The following is an 18,852-nucleotide window of genomic DNA, read 5'->3' on the forward strand; positions in this document are numbered from 1 at the left end:
GAGGCAGGTGAACAAAAAACATCCTACAGATTATGAAAAAACTTCAAGCATTGATTATCCAAGAATGGGCCATCAGTCAGGATGTGGCCCAGAAGATGATTGACAGCATGCCAGGGCAGATTGCAGAGGTCTTGAAAAAGAAGGGTCAACACTGCAAATATCAACGCTTTGAAAGTTTACATAAACTTAATGTTATTCTCAATTAAAGCCTTTGACATTTATGAAATGCCTGTAATTCTACTTCAGTATACCATAGTAATATCTGACAAAAAGATCTAAAAACACTGAAGCAGCAGATTTTGAAAAGTAAGATTTGTATCATTCTCAAAACTTTAGTCCACAGCTGTATGGCACTACATCTATGTTTGAGCCCAGGTTCACAGCAAGGGTTATGATGCGTGTCTGTTCACTGGTTCAGGTGTGAATCAGGTCCGAATTTGTGCCCGAATTTGCACCTGAACCAGACCCAAAGACACACAGAACCCCTCTGCAATCCGGACCATGGCTGCCGCGGACCTATGTGAACTGGCTCCATTGAGAGCCAGTCACGCTCGTCTGTCATGCAAATTGGATGTGGAGGAAACCCGCATCCAATTTGCATATATGTGAACCCAGCCTTCAGGAGGAATAGCATTGGATGCAACATTTTAAGTAGTATTGTGATAACAAATGGATTGATATTAGCTAGACATAACAACTTAAAGGGGTTGTGTTGAGAGCAGTGTCAACCCTCTAATTGCCACATCTGCAGAGGATCACCAGATGAAAAGAAAGAAAGCCTAAAAAAAAAAAAAAGAAAGAAAATCGAATGCAGCCATCACATCTAAGAATTGATAAACTGCAATATAATAAATATTTGATTTTGGGTTTAATATCGCTTTGAAGAAATATGTGGGCTACCATTTCTAACCCTTTTCCAAAAAATGCCAACTGTGTGGCTGTCTCTGGCTTTAGTGAATTTAGGGGACCCACATAACAGACAATGAGCATTTTCAGTAGGACTTCAAAAGAGAAAGCTTACATATATTTTTGTGATGACAGGTGACCAATCAACTCAGATTCCCACAACTTGTTAGATGTAACAAATAATGAGTGCATTCAATATGTCCCCACTTTATCTTTATATGATCAGAAAACAAATTCTTAAGGGATATAAAATAATAAAATAAATACATGACTAGATTACATGCAGATGTGCAAACATGACAGAAGCTCAATAAACGCCAGATGAACCTCTACCAAGCAGGCATAGAGGTAGGAATGAATGAGAAGCCTCTTATTGCAGATAATTACTAAATGAAGTTAGGAGTGTTGCATATGCTTTGTGAATGTGGGCATCCTTTTCATTATGAAGGCTGCTCATTCTCAAAGATTGGCAGATTAAAATGTTATTGTAGCCATAGGGAACATTTTAAGAATGAGCCTGTACATTTAAATATAGGAAAGGAATAATAGCCATTTCCAAAACATATATTAAAGATATCCAGAAACATTTTCTATCACCAGTGAAGAATCCTGCTTGCTTACCCAAGCGGTATGTTCTTTCAGGTAGCACCCTTTGTATTCTATTGTGTTGGGATGTTTCAGCTGTTGAAGAAATTTCACTTCCTTCACTATATCCTGCCATTTCTGTTTAAAGACAATACATAATAGTAAAATTTATTTAACATTTAAGTCCAACTAAAACCAACACAGGTACAGACAACAATTAGGTCTTTTGGCCTTAGACTCCATGCACGCTAGTGTTTTTCATATGCTAACAAAAAATGCTGGGAAAAGAAAAAAAAAAAAAAAAAAAAAGGAAAAAACACTGGTAATAGCTTTTTGTAGAAGCGTTTGCACTTAATTCGCGTTTTTGCAGTAAAAGGGGGAAAAAAGCCCACAAAACACTATTCGTAGCATTTAGCAGTGTTTCTGCTGAAAAAACATTCAGAGAAACAATTTGTTTTCTGCTCCTAGGCCCTGAAGCTAAAAAAAAAAAAAAAAAAAAAAAAAAGAAGAACACCAATAGCCTAAAGTAGTGTTCACGGACACATAGGATAACACTATTTAGCTTCCAGGAGCAGAAAAAAAAATTCTAATAGCTTCTAGAAGCTTAAAAAAAATTCTACTGTGCATGGAGCCTTAAAGTGATATTAAAGTGGTTGTAAAGACAGAAAGGTTTTTATCTTTAAGGCGGAAGTAAAGTCTGCCATCTTTTTATGGCATAACCCCAGGTGGGTTATGCCATAATGTACTAGTATGCACAGCATATTAGAACATTATGGCAGACTTATCTGTTATATGGTGTCCTCCAGTACACAGCTGGGATCGATCCAGCGGGTCCCCCGATGCTTCCATTCAGGTCTCATGCTTTCGACCACATAGGCCCAGCCACAATAACGCCACTCCCGCGTATGCGCACAGGAGTCCAATCATTGTGGCACGGATCGTGAGCCATAAATGTAAGCTGAGCTGTGCATGCGTGGCTCAGTGAGCACAACAGCTGACTGGAAGAAGGATGCATTTATGGCAGAACAGACCAATAGGGACTCTTCTGTCATTAATACACTGCCTTCAGCCATATGTTGACAAACCAGCTTTACTTCTACTTTAAACGCATTGTATGCATTAAAAAAAAGGTACAAAAACCTGAGTGCAGCTCCCTTACCTCCCACACTTACCTGAGCCAGTCCAGCAATGTGCACTAGTGTAGAAGCTCTCCAGGCTCTCTCCCTCCTCAATGGCTCAGAGACAGTGACTCCTGCTGTCAATTACAGCTATTGACACAGTGGTGGTGCGGTTGTGTCTATGGACACAAAGACAGCATGGGAGCAAGCCTGTAAGAGTGTCTACATAGGAGGCAGCTTGCTATGGTGGCACTAGGCGGGGGAGGGCAGGGAGTAGGATCAGGGCCACTCTGTGCAAAAACCACTACACAGAGCAAGTAAGTATGACATGTTTGTTATTTAAAAAAAATTGTGAGCCTTTACAATCTTTTTTAACTTTTTAAGTACGTTAATCAGCTGATTTAATAGTGGAGTGGAGTATGCAGCTTACAGTTAAAGCTACTGCCATGACTATTACCATACATTTCTGGTTTCAGGGTGGCTTCTTTTACACAGTGTCCTATGGAGCCACTCTTGCATGCAGGGATTGGCGTTTCATCTCCCTACAGTATGCATCAATAGAAACACACAACCTCATAGCAGTTATCCCTCTATAGCGTGTACTTGTCTCAGTCTAAAGCACTGCCATTTTAATCTGCTGCCTGGCTCCTCTGCCATCAGCAGTCACTTTTGACACGTTTTCCTGACACCAAGAAAAAAAAGGTGACAGGGAGGGAGCATCAGCACACCGTTTGACAGCCTCAGTTAGGATCCTGTGTGCTGTGTGAAGGGGTGTGTCCCTTCCTTCCAATCAGCTTTCACTGAGGTTCTACAGAGTGCATCTTCAGCTCGCTGCCCCCTGCTTTGTGAAAGCTCTGACAAGAAGAGTACTGCCGATAGACAGGTACAACTCAAACAGGAGGCTTTGTTTCATCTCCGTGTATCACCTAAGCCTGGTCACTTCACTGTGAAGCTTTACAAGCTCTGTCACTCTTTCCAGTGAAAACTGAAAATTCAGAAAAGCAGCACTGAGGAAGCAGGAGCCAGCAGCATTGAAAGTTGTAAACTGGAAGTTTTACTGAGGAATTTTGCTCAAAGTGGTAAACTAAAAAACACTGAGGGTTCAATACTACAGTATTTTAGGATTACTCTTTTACACCTATTTTATGCACTTGTATCTACATACACTTAACTACAGAAAGTACAGTTCTTACGGTATCAACATAACACTGCAAAGTGAAAGAAGTACTGCAGTTAGAGTTTGCATGCAGTGATACCTGCTGGTAATTTTGGGTACTGCAACACCACTAAAACGATGGTGGCTAGATATGAAAAGCCTGCCAAACAGTAACTGAAATACAGGATCCCACTTTATTTTACAAGAGAGCAGTATGAGATTGGGGACCACTCCATGGGTCTTACACTTTAGCTACCTCAACACCCCAAAACAGGTGAGATTTTCATGTTTCTTGAAATCCCCCCCCTCAAAAAAAAAAAAAAAAGACTGACAAATTAGGCATTAAATATGCTGATGGCCATAAGATTTTTTTTTTTTACTTTTCAAAATATTTTTCCAACCTGAAAAACTAGCTCAAACTCATGTGCCATTACTTCCAACCTATTGGTTGACCTTTTTTCATCCGCAAAGAGAGCAGTCCTCTAGCTATTTACCGGAGGGGAGCCTGGAATACATACCTATTGTAGCAGAGAAAATTCTTACCTCATTCATCTGTTTCCCACTATAGGACATCTTCTTAATAGCAACCACTTCATTATTTGTAGAGTTTGTAGCCTAAATGAAACCATAAAATATGTTTTAAACTGCTAATCATTAAAAGATGCACGTTATTTAAATTACAAACTATTTTAAATCGCATGATAATTTTCTAAGGAAAAAAAAAAAGTTTTAAGACTCAGGATTATGATCATTTCTCCTGAGCTAGTTCCAATATGGATCCATCTATACACACCATTCATGACCATGCTCTTTGCCACAGCTTTGGGAGCTTGCAAATCTCTAAGTAACGCATACACCTCTTTCCCCATGCTAGTACACAAGCAGCTTTCATCTCGCTTTTTTTTTTTACCCAGGTCAAGTACACTTCGATCTCAACTCAATCTATGCAGCAGACCCGGGGATCTGGGGAGAGGGAGGAGTATCTATTGCTCAGACCAAGTTGAGATCTGAGCACATATGACCTGTTAATATACAAAGTCAACATCTAGTAAAGGTGCCTACTGAAAGCTAGTTGTGGATTGGTACACAGGAGGAACACAGATTGCTATCCAAGTTGACAAACATTGCTCAAACATGATTTTTTTTTTTTTTTTTTTTTTTTTTTATGTGAAATGGGCATTTAGCCATCAGGAGCTTTAAATCTTCAGTCATCTTATCTCATGAAGCATATTTCATCACAACTTGCTGACTTAAAATATACACCACTTAAGCTCAGTTATCAGCCTGGTGCTCCTGGTATTTTAGGCTGCATTCACACCTGAGCGCATCATTCTTAGGCAGAAAAAAGGTAGTGCGTTTTTTACCTAATTTTTTTCCCGCGATTTTGTAGAGGTCAAAAGTCAACAACGTAAAAAGCAGAAAACATCTGTAATCTGCCAAAAAAGTAAAAATAAATCTCATGTACTTTGAGCTTCAGGCGTTATGCTTCAGGTGACAAAACGCTCAGATGTGAACAAATGCCATTGAAATGAATGGGATTTTGCTTGTTGGGTGTTTTTTGGGCGTTTTACGAGCTGAAAAAGCTCAGGTATGAATGCAGCCTAAAGGAGCACTGTGCAACAACCTTCGTTAGTTGACTTTTGCAGTCAAATCACCTTAAAAGAAAAAAAAAGAAAAATCACACGTGCGCCAATGCAAGTTCAGCTGAACGGAAGTGCACCAATCACATAAAAAATACATTTTTAATCATTAAATTATAAAAAATAGTGATAAGTAGTAACACAGTATTTTAATTAGGTTTTTGTAAATTGGGTCAACAATCAGTTATTTGTAGCACTTTGAGCTCCATCAAGATCTTCAAGAGAGAGTCTTTATTCCTCCCTTACTACTGTGACACTGGTTTGAACTATTCTCTACCCCGTCTAAAATTAAAAAAGAATGTTTGGCCCAGTGAAACACTTTGAATATGAAACTCCCTAGAGTAGTTCTCTGCAGCATTTGGAAACAACTCTTGTGCCCATCATTTGAGCTGCTGTCAGTAGAAATCTGGTACCAGCACTCTGCTTTGCCTTTTTTTTACTGTAAGTTGCAGTGATCACACCCAAAGACTTCTAGAAGGACAATCAATTACATTCAAAACATTAAATTCAGGTTGGAAGCTGCGGGTAGTGGGTGAACTCTCATACTACTAAGACTCTCTGCAGATTTTTTATTTATTTTTTCCTAACAGAAGGACCTCTCTGCCGCCTTTGATGCTGTTGACCACCCCCTGCTCCTCAAGAAACTATCCGTTTAAGAGAATAAAAATAAAAAGAAGAAGTACAAAATAGTGATCCTAAACCAACATTAAAACAAAATCAAAATGACCATATGCAAGTATTGAGAACATTTTTTTATTTTTTTTAAAATCTCCCTCTCTCAACCCCATAAAAGTATATGCTTTATCATATTAAAACTGGAAAATGTATTATCACAATACATTGGAAATTATATACAATCCCCAAAGAGGAACAAAACACTCAAGGTGGAATAAAATAATCATGGGTAAAGCAGGTTTAAATATATTTTATAAATGTCTATGTAGGAATGGAGACAAAAAGTATATATTATTCATAGGAATGAGTTACAGTCAGGTCCATAAATACTGGGACAGACAATTCTAATCTTTTTGGCTCTATACACCATCACAATGGATTTGAAATGAAACGAACTTTAATTTGAGGGTATTTACATCCAAATCGGGTGAACGGTGTAGGAATTACAACAGTTTGTATATGTGCCTTCCACTTTTTAAAAAGGGACCAAAAGTAATGGGACAGATCAACGATCATCCATCAAGCTTTCACTTTTTAATACTTGGTTGCAAATCCTTTGCAGTCAATTACTGCCTTAAGTCTGGAACGCATAGACGCTGGGTTTCATCCCTGGTGATGCTCTGCCAGGCCTCTACTGCAACTGTCTTCAGTTCCTGTTTGTTTTTGGGGCATTTTCCCTTCAGTTTGGTCTTCAGCAAGTGAAATGCATGCTCAATCTGATTCAGGTTAGGTGATTGACTTGGCCATTGCATAATATTCTACTTCTTTCACTTAAACTCTTTGGTTGCTTTCACAGTATGCTTCGGGTCATTGTCCATCTGCACTGTGAAGCGCCGTCCAATGAGTTCTGAAGCATTTTGCTGAATATGAGCAGATAATATTGCCCAAAACATTTCAGAATTCATCCTGCTGCTTTTGTCAGTAGTCACATCATCAATACAAAAAAACAGTTCCATTGTCAGCCATACATGCCCACGCCATGACACTACCACCAACATGCTTTCACTGATGTGGTGGTATGCTTTGGATCATGAGCAATTCCTTTCCTTCTCTATACTCTTTTCTTTCCATCACTCTGGTACAAGTTGATCTTGGTCTCATCTGTTCATAGGATGTTGTTCCAGAACTGTGAAGGCTTTTTTAGACGTTGTTCGGTCTTCCTGTTTTTGAGGCTCACCAATGATTTACATCTTGTGGTGAACCCTCTGTATTCACTCTGGTGAAGTCTTCTCTTGATTGTTGACTGACACACACATACACCTACCTCCTGGAGAGTGTTCTTGATCTGGCCAACTGTTGTAAAGGGTGTTTTTTTCACCAGGGAAAGAATTCTTCAGTCATCCACCACAGTTGTTTCCCATGGTCTTCCAAGTCTTTTGGTGTTGCTGAGCTCACCGGTGCATTCTTTTTTAAGGATGTTCCAAACTATTTATTTATCCACACCTAATATTTTTGCTATCTCTGATGGGTTTGTTTTGTTTTTTTAGCCTAATGATGGCTTGCTTCACTGATAAATACAAATTAAAGCTGAAAGTCTGCAGTTAAAGCACAGCTTGTTTGTTTTATTTCAAATCCATTGTGGTGGTTTATAGAGCCAAAAATATTAGAATTGTGTTGACGTCCCAATATTTATGGGCCTGACAGTATATTCCACTCATGGCTTAGGCCTTTGGGGATATGGGTATCCCGTCTAAGGATCCAATAGACCTCCCTTCTTCCTAGAAGGGAAAAGCGTCACCTTCACAAGCTGGACAATCAATCCTTTAAACTATTTAGACTTTAAAAGATTGTATATTTTGATGGTGAAATTGGCTGAAGAGTCTGGCCAAGTACCAGTTTTTGTTAGTTCTGATGTCGGAAAAATGATCTGTCATACTATCACTTAGTTGTCTGGTCGTCCTTCCTACATATTGTATGTTACATGTGACCACATATTACATATTTGTTATGACAGTTAACCAGCTGTTTAATGGTCAAGGGCAAACCGTTTGAAGTTATGTTGTGAGAATGGCCTGAATAGACACTGGTAGAACCGTACATTCTCGTGGTATTTAGCCATGTATATGTGGGTTGATTAAAGATGTACATGCTGAGGAGAGACCATGTGGTAAGGGCCCTTTCTGGCAACGTATCTGACCCCTTGTTCTAATATAGGCCCTGCAAACTTTTTTGACGTGTGATCTATGGTAGCCCTGTGCACAAAGTCTTTGTTCGAATGATAGGGCTTCTTTGTCGTAGTCCATCAAGTGGAAACATTTTTGTGGTAATTGGACAAATTGTCCCCGGGGTATCTCTTGGATGGTATGGGAAGGTCAACAGCTTGATGTGTGAAAAGGTGCATTTTTGGAAGTGGTCTTCCTATATGCACGTGTAGTGACCACTCCTTGAATGGATCCAGATAAAGCAAGGTCAAGAAAGTTTGTCTGTTCAATGTTTTTCTATTGTGAACCTCAAGTTGAGCTGGTTGTTTTTTTAAGTAGTCAAGGAACTTGACAGATGTTCTGATCATCAATGTATCGAAAAATATGATTCTTTCACCATACTTACCTGTAAAATCTCGGGACACAGTCAGGCTAATATTCATTACTTGCTGGGTTATACTCCATCTCCAGGTGAATGTACACTGGTAAACCAAACATCTTTAGACAGGAAGTGATCCCCTATATAAACCCTCCCCCTTACCTGCTGGGCCATCCCAGAGCAATAGCCTTGAGGGAGACACCCTGCCAAACAATAGCCATAAAACCTTATACGTCAGCACTGCAGTACTGTGGCTGCAATCCGAATCCTCGGCTGCCCAAACATCCACTTGATAAAATTTTGTTAACATATGCAATGAAGACCAGGGAGCAGCCTTACAAATCTGAGCCACAGATACCGGATGGCAAAAAGCCCAAGAGGTTCCTAAATCCCTAGTAGAAAGAGCCTTCACCCTAAAGGGAGGAGCTTTATGTTTCAGAACATAGGCCTGAATGATCAACTGACAGACCCAATTGGCAATGGAAGCCTTGGAAGCTGCCGCCTTGTCCTTTTGGTAAAAAAAAAAAAAAAAAATAAAAAAAAAAAAAAAGGAATCTGATCCTCAGATCTAGTCAAATAAACCTTGACTGCCCGGATAACATCCAATTAATGCAGTCGTCTCTCTTCCGCCGAGTAAGGCTGAGAGAAAAAAAAAAAAAGGCAAAATAATGTCCTGATTTAAATTAAGGGCCAACACCACTTTTGGCAAAAGGGATGGAACAGGTAAGTAACACGACCCTGTCGTGGTGAAGGATTAAGTATGGTTCCCTGCATGAGAGGGCCACCAAACTGACACCCTTCTAGCCGAGGTGATGGTCATCAGGAAGGCTAGCTTGCGTGACAGCAAGTCTAATGGAATTTCCTTGATAGGTTCAAATGGTTGTTTCTGTAACACAGACAGCACCAAGTTCAAGTCCCAAGGATACATAAGTGACCTAATGGGGGGGAAAGCAAGCAAGTTGCCCCCTGCATAAAGGTTCAGATGAGTGAATGGGAGGCTAAAGGCCTTTGGAAGAATACTGACAGGGCTGAAATCTGACTTCTGATAGTACCCAAAGCCAAATTTGATTTCCACAGCCGACTGTAGAAAAGAGAGAATTCGCCCAATCACGTATTTCCGAGGATGCCGTTTTTTTTGGCTTCACACCAAGCAATATAAGTCTTCCAGACCTTATAATAGATCTTCCTAGCGACAGCTTTTCTAGCATTCACTAGGGTAGACACCACTGGTCCCAAGATGCCACGGTCCTTTAACACCCTGGCTTCAATAACCATGCCTTCTAATTTAAAGACTGTAAATTAGGGTGGAATATAGGACCTTGACACAGTAGATCGGGGCGACGCTGAAGCGGCCATGGCCTGTCTATTGCTAATCTCACAATCTCCGGGAACCAGGGCCTTCTGGGCCCATCTGGTGCCACCAGAATAACTGGAACCTCCTTGCCGAATCCTGTGCAACAAATGTGAAAGGAGAGGGATTGGAGGGAATGCATAAGCCAGGGAGTACTGGCTCCGTGGAACTACCAGAGCATCTGCTCCAATTGCCAGAGGATGTCTTGTTTGGGACACAAACTGCTGTAGTTTGTTGTTGAACCTGGATGCAACTAGGTCATCCTCTGGCCATCCCCAACGTTGGAAAATTTCCTCGAACACTGCTGGGTGTAGAGACCATTCCCCCAGGTAGATCTGCTGGCCGCTGAGATAATCTGCCTTCCAGTTCTCTAATCCCGGGATATGGACTGCCGATAGAATCGGCACATGTTCCTCTGCCCAGGCTAGTATGTGGTTCAACTCCTTCAGAGCTTAATGACTCCTGGTACCATCTTGGTGGTTTATATAGGCCACTGCAGTAGCATTGTCAGACTAAACCCAGATAGAGCAGTCCTGAAGCTCCACCGTCAAGGACCTTAGGGCCAGACGTACTGCCCGCAATTCCAGGACAATGATGGGCAGGATCTGTTCTGTCCCTGACCATTTCTCCCGAGCTGTGAGCCCTGCCAGGGTCACTTCCCAGCCTGAGAGACTGGCATCTGTAGTCAGTACTCTCCAAGTTACCGGGAGAAAGGATTTATCCCTTTATTATTCCTCTATCTTGCAACCACCAGTTTTAGTATAAGCGTGCCCGAGGAGATAAGCACATTAGATAATCCAGAGCTTGTCCTCTTCTGTTCCAAGCAAATAAGAGGTCTTGTTGAAAAGGCATGGAATGGAACTGGGCATAGGGCACTGCCTCGAAGGAGGATACCATCCTCCCTAAAACACTCATACAGAGGGTTGTCTGGTGCCCCTTATCTGATGCACCTGAACCTGCAGGGCACAGATTCTTACAGGTGGCAAGAATACTCTTGCTTGAACCGTATCTAGGATCAGACCTAAATACTTTCGACTTTGAGCTGGTTTCAAGGCTGACTTTTCGGTATTTATGATCCAGCCCAAGCTTTTCACATACCGCACTGTGCATATTATGCTCTGTTCTAGAGCCTGTAATGAGTGATCTCTGAGCAGAAGGTCGTCCAGATAGCCGAGCACCAGGATCCCTTGGGCCCTTAAAAAAGACCCAGTACTGGTGCTAGGACTTTTGTGAACACCCACCCAGGGAGCTGTAGCAAGCCCGAAGGGTAGAGCCACAAACTGAAAAGGACGTTCTTCTACTGCAAAATGTAGGAACCTCTGATGAGGCTGAAAGATAGGCATGTGTAAATACACATCTTTTATAAATCAACGGAGGCTATAAAGTCTCCCCTCTAGAGTGAGGCTACTACTGAGCCGACAGACTCCATCCGAAAAGGACTGTATCTGTAGATAATTGTTCAGGGATCTTAGGTCCAAAATGGGCCTTGTGTCCCAGTTTGGTTATTGAACCGTAAACAGGTTTGAGTAAAAACCTGTGCCCCTTTCAGATACAGGAACCTCTACAATCACTCCTTAATGCTCTAGATGATATCGTGCCTGAAGCAAGACTTTTTTTGGAGGATTCGAGGGAACGCTGGATCATAGAAACCTGAGGGGGAACTCCTGCAACTCCAGCTTGTAACCATGAGATATAATTGGTGACCTACTAGATCCGAATTTTTGTTCTCCAAATGTCTGAAAAGTGCAGCAGCCTTCCCCCACTCGATGGAGTGGGGGCATCCCCACAAAAGGAGGGTTTGGTGCTGGGTTTAGAAGAATCTTGGACCCAGGGCTTCTTTTGGCCCTGCGACTTGCCCCTGGCCCTAGTTGGTGGCGGAACCACTTTGACGCCGAGACATTTGAGGAAGCAGTCCCTGAGGTTTTAAACGAGGGACGTCTGGTGCTTTTCTTTGCAGGAAGTGGAGAAATCTTCCCTCTGGAAATCTTTTGGATATATTTGTCCAAATGATCGCCATTTTTTACAAGGAAGCTCGGTCCACCAGTTCTTAAGCCACAAAAGTCTGCGCATATGTACAGACAAGAGAGCCAAATGAGAAACCTGCTGTATTGAATCCTTTAAGGCATTAACAGCAAAACAGCGCTCAAGGAGGTCTTTCAGGCAGATCAGTCTCCTGGTTAGGCCTGTCAGGCCATTTGACCTGATCCTTTACAGCCTGGCAGATACCAATTGCTGCAACAACTGGCTGAATAACTGAACTGGCCAAAGAAAAGGAAGCCTTTAATAATGACTCCAATTTCTTGTCAACAGGGTCTTTCAAGCCCTGTGTGTTACCTACTAGACAAGATAAGTTCTTGTTTAAGGAAGAGACTGCTGCATCTATGGCTGGCATGCTCCATTTAACAGTTTTTTCATCCATGGGATATAAAAGGGAAAACCTCTTAGGAGGAACAAAAATCCTGTCAGGATGTTCCCAATTAGCATACACTGCCTGTTCCAACAGGGGGTGTAGGGGAAAAGCCTGTGCGGCCTGAAGAGGCCTCAGGGGTCCCAAAGAGGCAACTTAAAGGCAGAACGAACCATTTCAGTCAGAGTCAGGATCAAAAAGCTTCTGCGACTGAGAGGCAGACAACTGGATATCTTGTCCAGACTTCTCAGAAGAAGACCCATCTGCCGGGCCCTCCGCAGAATCCTGAGCTTTAAGCTCTTGCCCATCCGCAACCCATTCCTGCTCCAGACTAGGAGGCTCCAGGGAAGGGGGATCTGTCACGCTTCTTGACACCCTGCAGGATGAGGGCAATCATGGCAGCAATCCCGTGCTCTAATCCAGCTAGTGCCAAGGACAGTTCACCCTTGGTGATAAAGGGTGAAGCAGCAATGTTGACTGTAGGCACAATACCAGATAAGGGCAGCGGCTCAGATTGCCCAGAAGCCTCGGTCCTTCAGGAGATACAACACTAGGGATACGACTAGGTTCATCAGGAACTACTGACGACATAGGTGTGCCCTTCCCTGTGGTGTTAATAGGGCTCACCAAGCCCCTATGTAACAATCCTCCCAAGCACCTTTAGCCTGTCAAGCAACACTTGGTGACTCACGTGACCCAGGTAAGGAAAAGTGAACCGCTGCAAGTGTCTGTTCAGAGCCTGCTCTGTGTCCCACAGCTGCCTTCTGCTTGACCTACACAGCTTAAATAAGCTGCGGGTGCGCTGGAACCTTCTGTGTATGCGCGTGCACGCGGTCCCCATGACCGGGCGAGGCTGTATTTGCATATGATGCAAATCTTTGTGTGCCCAGATAAAGGCTAATGCGCATGTGCCAAACAACAACTGCTGAGCAAAGCGGCACTCTTGCGAACGCACGTAAACCAAGGCAAAATGGCACAACGTCGTGTGCCATCATACAGGTAAAAACAAAAAAAAAAACAAAAAAAAAAAAACAGCCAAGCAAAAAAAGGTACACTTTGCAAACAACCACAGCTATCCCAAAACTCCCCCGTATAGTCACCAGACACAGGTGTCCAGCCTCTAGCTAGCTTGACTGATTGTTACAATCACTGGGACACCCCACAGTAATAAGTAAAGGGGTTTCACTTGCCTGTCCAGGTGCAGGGCAGCTTAGAAACGAAGATCCCAAACTTTATCCATCACGATGGGTTACTGTCACTTGAGGACCTTCAAGAACTGGATACCCTTTTCATGTTTCGGGTCCACTCCCTTGAACCTGTACAGCATCCTGAAGGAATGCCTTAGCACTTCCACTTCATAGGGTCCAGCGCCCAGAGGCCGCATTACAGGCAAAACCTCCCAGGATCTTGAGTCTTCTTTGCAAAGCTCGGGTATCATTATCTAACCATATAAAGCCTGTGTCAAATAGATCCGCTCGGGCAATCCCTTGATTCATTTAAGAACCGTTTGTGGGACTAGAGACCTGGAGTTCAGAGAACTCAAACAAACCGTGCCATCCACCTTGCAGACACTGGTAAAAAAAAACTGAAGCACTTGCTGTATGGGAGGGGTTATATAGGGGATCACTTCCTGTCTAAAGACCTTTGGTCTACCAGTGTCCATTCACCTGAAGATGGAGTATAACCCAGCATGTAATGAATATTAACCTGACTCCGTGTCCCATGATGTAGGAAAAAGAAATATGAGACGATATGGTCTCTGAGGATTTTGAGTGTTGTAGATGTGTTGTTCTTCCAACCAACCCATATTTAAGTTGCAGAATCTCGCTCCCATAAAGGCTCCTTGTTTTTGTATATAACATTTTTCATTGAAGAGGCAGTAGATGTGATGTAATAAATAGGAGACCCCTTACAAAATGAACTATTTGAGTTCTAGAGAATATTCCGTGTATAGGTTCATGTGGTGTTTAAGTGATTGTAGACCTAAACCATGAGGTATACGGATTTTAGATCGCACACAACTCACTTATTCCCATTGCTCCAGGGAAAACTCTCAAGAACTTGTATGGTATGTTTTGCGTCAAAGGGTGAGGGGGGTATCACGTTTTTGGCTTTTGAATGATTTAAGATTCCAATGGATACTGCTTCATCTACTATGAATTTTAGGTGCAGTTTAAAACCCTGGCTGGAATCTGGAATCCTGGCTGGAATGTGAGGGTATAATTGCTTCCTTGAGGTAATCCTGGGAGTCAAGTATGACCACCGCCCCTCTCTTATTGGAGTTTTTGTATGATATTGGGGTCATCTTGTAAAGTTTTTAAAAGTTCTCTCCTTTTGCTAGATTTACCAGTGTTTAGTTGTATTATTGATAGACCTGGCAAGAGCCAAATGATTGTTTTCTACCGACTTTTGCAAGAAATCTAGTTATTTGCCCCTGGTTTGTATAGGGTAAAAATCTGACTTGGAATAGGAGGGGGCATTGAGGCGATCAGGTTGTTTGACTTTGTTGTCAATTGGAATGCCTGAATATCCAAAAGAATACAATGTACTCATACCATATCAAAAGTCCTAAAAATCAAATTCAGTGGAAGACCGTGAGGGGAGAATGTTCGGGAAGAGAAAAATTGTGAATCTGTGTTTAACCACTTCCCGTCCACCATATTACAGAATGACGTGTGCAAAGTGGTTACATTATCCTGACTGGACATATGACATCCAGCAGGATAAGACTCAATAGTGTGCAGCGAGGCGTTCATTGGTGTGGTGTGTCACATCACTGATCTCAGTAAAGAGTGACATAGGCTCTTTACCATGTGATCAGCTGTGTCCAATCTGTGACAGGCAGATCGGATGTGATGACTTACTCACATGGGAATGCCAGTCTGTGCGAGATGGTCAGGCTGCATTTCATGACACTGGTAAATATTTTAGTACACCATTTGGTTCAGATATTTTTGTTCTTGTTTTCCTCCGCTAAAACCCAGTGTGTATTTTACGGAGCAAAAAATACAGTATATTGAGGCTGTCAGTGAGAGATCTCCCAATTCTAGAACAGTGTGTATGACTATTATGTTTTATAGAGTTAGTAAACAAAATTAGAAAAAAAAAAGTCATGATAAAAAATTAATAAATAAATTAAAAATAATAATAATGAACACCTAGGTTGGGTTTTTTAGGCATACAATTGGTGCAAGTATATGGAATACTGACCTTGAGGCTTTTCAAAAAGATCCCATTTGATTTTACACAGGTGCAAACTTAATTTGTGAAGACTGTTGTGAATGGCTGCTGTATTTAATCAGGTATATCACAAAAGTTATGGTTGTTAAATCATTAAGTATTAGGTATAAGTATTATATTAATTAAAAATTGTGGCAGATTGGCATAAAGTTTCAAAAACGTGGCAAAAAATAAGCAAAACACAATATAGGAAGGAGAAAAGAAAAAAAAAGGAGGATTCTACCAATCACAGAGCTTCTTTAATATTACCTATAACTACACTTTATTGTAAAAAGTATTGGGACGCCAGCCTTCACATGAACTTTAAATGGCATCCCAGTCTCAGTTTGTAGGGTTCAATATTGAGTTGACCCACCCTCTTCAAATCTTCTGGGAAGGCTGTCTACACGGATTAGGAGTGTGTCTATGGAAATGTTTGATCATTCTTCCAGAAGAGCATTTGTGAGGTCAGGCAGTGATGTTGGACAAGAAGGCCTGACTTGCAGTCTCTGCTCTAATTTATCCCAAAGGTGTTCTATTGGGTTGAGGTTAGTCAAGTTCTTTCTCCCCCCCCCCCCCCCCCAAGTGCACAAAGCAATGTCCATAAAGACATGGATGAGAGAATTTGGGGTGGTGGAACTTGATTGGCCTGCACAGAGTCCTGTCTTCAACCCCATAGAACACCTTTGGAATGAATTGGAGCAGACTGCAAGCCAGGCCTTCTCGTCTTATCCTGCCCTTCAGCTAAAAAACAAATCTTCTATTTCTCCCATCAGTTCATCCCTCACAATTATTACCTTTTGTTCAACCAGCCGCTCCCTATTATATTGTAAGCTTGCACGAGCAGGGCTCACCTAACCCCCTTGTATTGAATTGCATCTGTATTGTCTCCCTTTTTATTGTAAAGCGCTACACGAACTATTGGCGCTATATAAATCCTGTATAACTACTCTGGGAGAGCAGAGACTTCTTTGTAACATTCCCAGTGAAAAGAATACAAAAAGGTAGGTGGTAACCAATTTTGCAAAGCATATTAAATTGTTTTGTTGTTACAAAATAGAGTTGTTTACTCCTATTAAAATAAAAAACGCTCCACAAATTAGCAATGTGTATTAAAGTGTTCTTACAAAGTAAACTGCTCCAAAGCTGCCATGTCCAATTTCATGCAGATCTACAAATATTCTCTCTGGATCCTCCTTGCAAAATAGATCCGCTACATCAGGGTCCTTCAAGAGGCCCTTCCGCATTCTGGATGGGATAGTAACGTCAGTCATCCTTACAGTCCCTGGCTTGTTTCATGCTACATGGAACGTATGCCTGGCTTGAAGGCCGATTGCTGAAACAGAGAAAAATATGCTGTTATAATATACAAAGCACATTGTGTACCTATAGTTTTTTCACTTAAAATAGAATAAAACATTTTTTAGTATTGCTATAAATGGGTGAGGCCATCATCCAAAGTGCTGACCTTTATTAAACTACATGGTGCAAAGACCAAAATGCAAGTGACTAAAAAGAACGACTAAGCCCAGAGGGTGTATGTTGGGGCATGACAAGATGAGCGTGTCACATGCTCCTGAGCCAGAATCCTTACACTGACACGGTACACTGATAAAAAAAAACTATTTTTTGTACTCACTGTAAAATCTTTTACTTGGAGTTCAACAAGGGACATGGGATCAGTAGAACACAGGAATACTGAGTTATAATGATGGCCTTAGAAGCAAATGGATACTGGCAAACAAAAAAAAGCTATTGGCCAGCTAAGTACAACTCCTCCCATGATGCCTCAGCTACTAGAAAAGTAGTATTGTAAGAAGATTTTAAAGGAAAAAATAAAAATAGGGGTGGGACCTGTGTTCCCCGATGAGTTCCAAGAAAAGAGTTTTACACTCTAAGTACTAAAATCCTGTTTCCTTACTCCTAAATAGACACAGAATCAGTAGAATTCAAACACACTAAGATGTCCCAAATCAGTCCAGCTAAGGTTCTGGGGAGGGGGGGGGGGGGTCAAAGCAACTAATACCCCAAGATAAACTGGGGTTGTCTACAGCTTAACTAACTCCCCTCCAAAATCATGTCTTCCATTTTTTGCACTCCTGTTCAAATCTGCTCTTTTGGCGATAAAATTACTTAACACCCAGAACATTATTTATCCTTCTGAAAGTAGAAGCCTTGTAGGATAAAAAGTTGGTAGTTGGAATTGGCGCAACATTATCAAATCTATATATTTTCATTTTTCAGCCCTCCCCCCACAAAAAATTAGGTAGTGTAGAGTAATGGATACCAAATGTGTCAATCCTCAAAACTGCATGCACCCAAAAAATGTTGATTATTTGTACCCAAAATTATCATTAAATGGGTGACGTGCTTTACATGTCCTTATACTCCATCAGTTTAGAGTAAATCCTAAATGAGGGACCTTCAATTATTTCTCTTACTCAGTTGGTGATGGTATACACTGTTCAGCCATACCATTAAGATCATTGACAAGAAAATGGAACACAATGGCGTCTGAAAGTCAGTGGGGTAGATATTAGGCAGCAACTTAACATGTTGTCCATGAAGTTGAGGTGTTGAAAGTAGTAAAAAAAAATGGGCATTGCAGTTTGTGGTGTATGAGGCGGCTTAGCCACAGACTAGTCAGGTTGCACATGCTGCACCGTGTGCACAGCCAAAAGCACCTACAACCTGAGCATCACAACTGGACCATGGAGCAATGGAAGAAGGTGGTCTTGTTGGATGAATCACGCCTGCTTTTATATCATGTGGATAACTGGGCACATGTTATTATCCCAGTGATGAGCTGTGAAGGGGCATGTTGTTAATAGGAGGCAGCAAGTATGAGAGCGCCCAAGAGAGAGAGCGTACGCGTGCAAGAGAAAGAGCGCAGTACACCGATCTTCCCAGAACAAATCTGACCAATGGATTACAGGCAGATTGTGCTTTCAGGTAGAATGCAAAGAAGAAAACTAACTACAGATAGGATGTATGCGTTTTCACGCCCCTAGTGTGGTCAGTTTGAAATAGGAATTTTGGCACAAACTGAAGCAATGCAAAGAGAATAGTACAAGGTACATCATACAGGAACAGCATTTCAGGAATATAAAATGTTGCAGTAACATACTGTACATTTTACCTTTATTGCCATCACAAGGGGGTCAACAATCCCACTGTGATAGCATTAGGCATGTTACAAACCCTCCTTATAAAGACATGGGGGGGGGGGGGGGGGGATCTATTAGATGGCCAATTTTTCAATTTTTTTCACTAGC

General features: G+C 41.6%; 1 protein-coding gene across 10 annotated transcripts in view; it reads right to left on the bottom strand.

The window, feature by feature from the left end:
• Nucleotides 1–18,852, bottom strand: part of TAOK3 (TAO kinase 3) — a 401,409-nt gene that overhangs the window by 265,466 nt on the left and 117,091 nt on the right. For all 10 annotated transcript variants that reach the window (XM_077462074.1, XM_077462072.1, XM_077462066.1 and 7 more), the window contains 3 exons: nucleotides 16,705–16,913; nucleotides 4,309–4,380; nucleotides 1,528–1,629 (listed from right to left, as the gene is read on the bottom strand). In XM_077462074.1, the coding sequence (XP_077318200.1) occupies nucleotides 1,528–1,629; nucleotides 4,309–4,380; nucleotides 16,705–16,851 (321 nt within the window). In that variant the 5' untranslated portion in view covers nucleotides 16,852–16,913. The remainder of the gene's footprint in view (nucleotides 1–1,527; nucleotides 1,630–4,308; nucleotides 4,381–16,704; nucleotides 16,914–18,852) is intronic.

The sequence above is a fragment of the Lithobates pipiens genome, unplaced genomic scaffold, assembly GCF_037356315.1.
Source record: "Lithobates pipiens isolate NorthernLeopardFrog02 unplaced genomic scaffold, aLitPip1_a1.2 Scaffold_3, whole genome shotgun sequence".
In the NCBI taxonomy this organism is placed as follows: domain Eukaryota; kingdom Metazoa; phylum Chordata; class Amphibia; order Anura; family Ranidae; genus Lithobates; species Lithobates pipiens.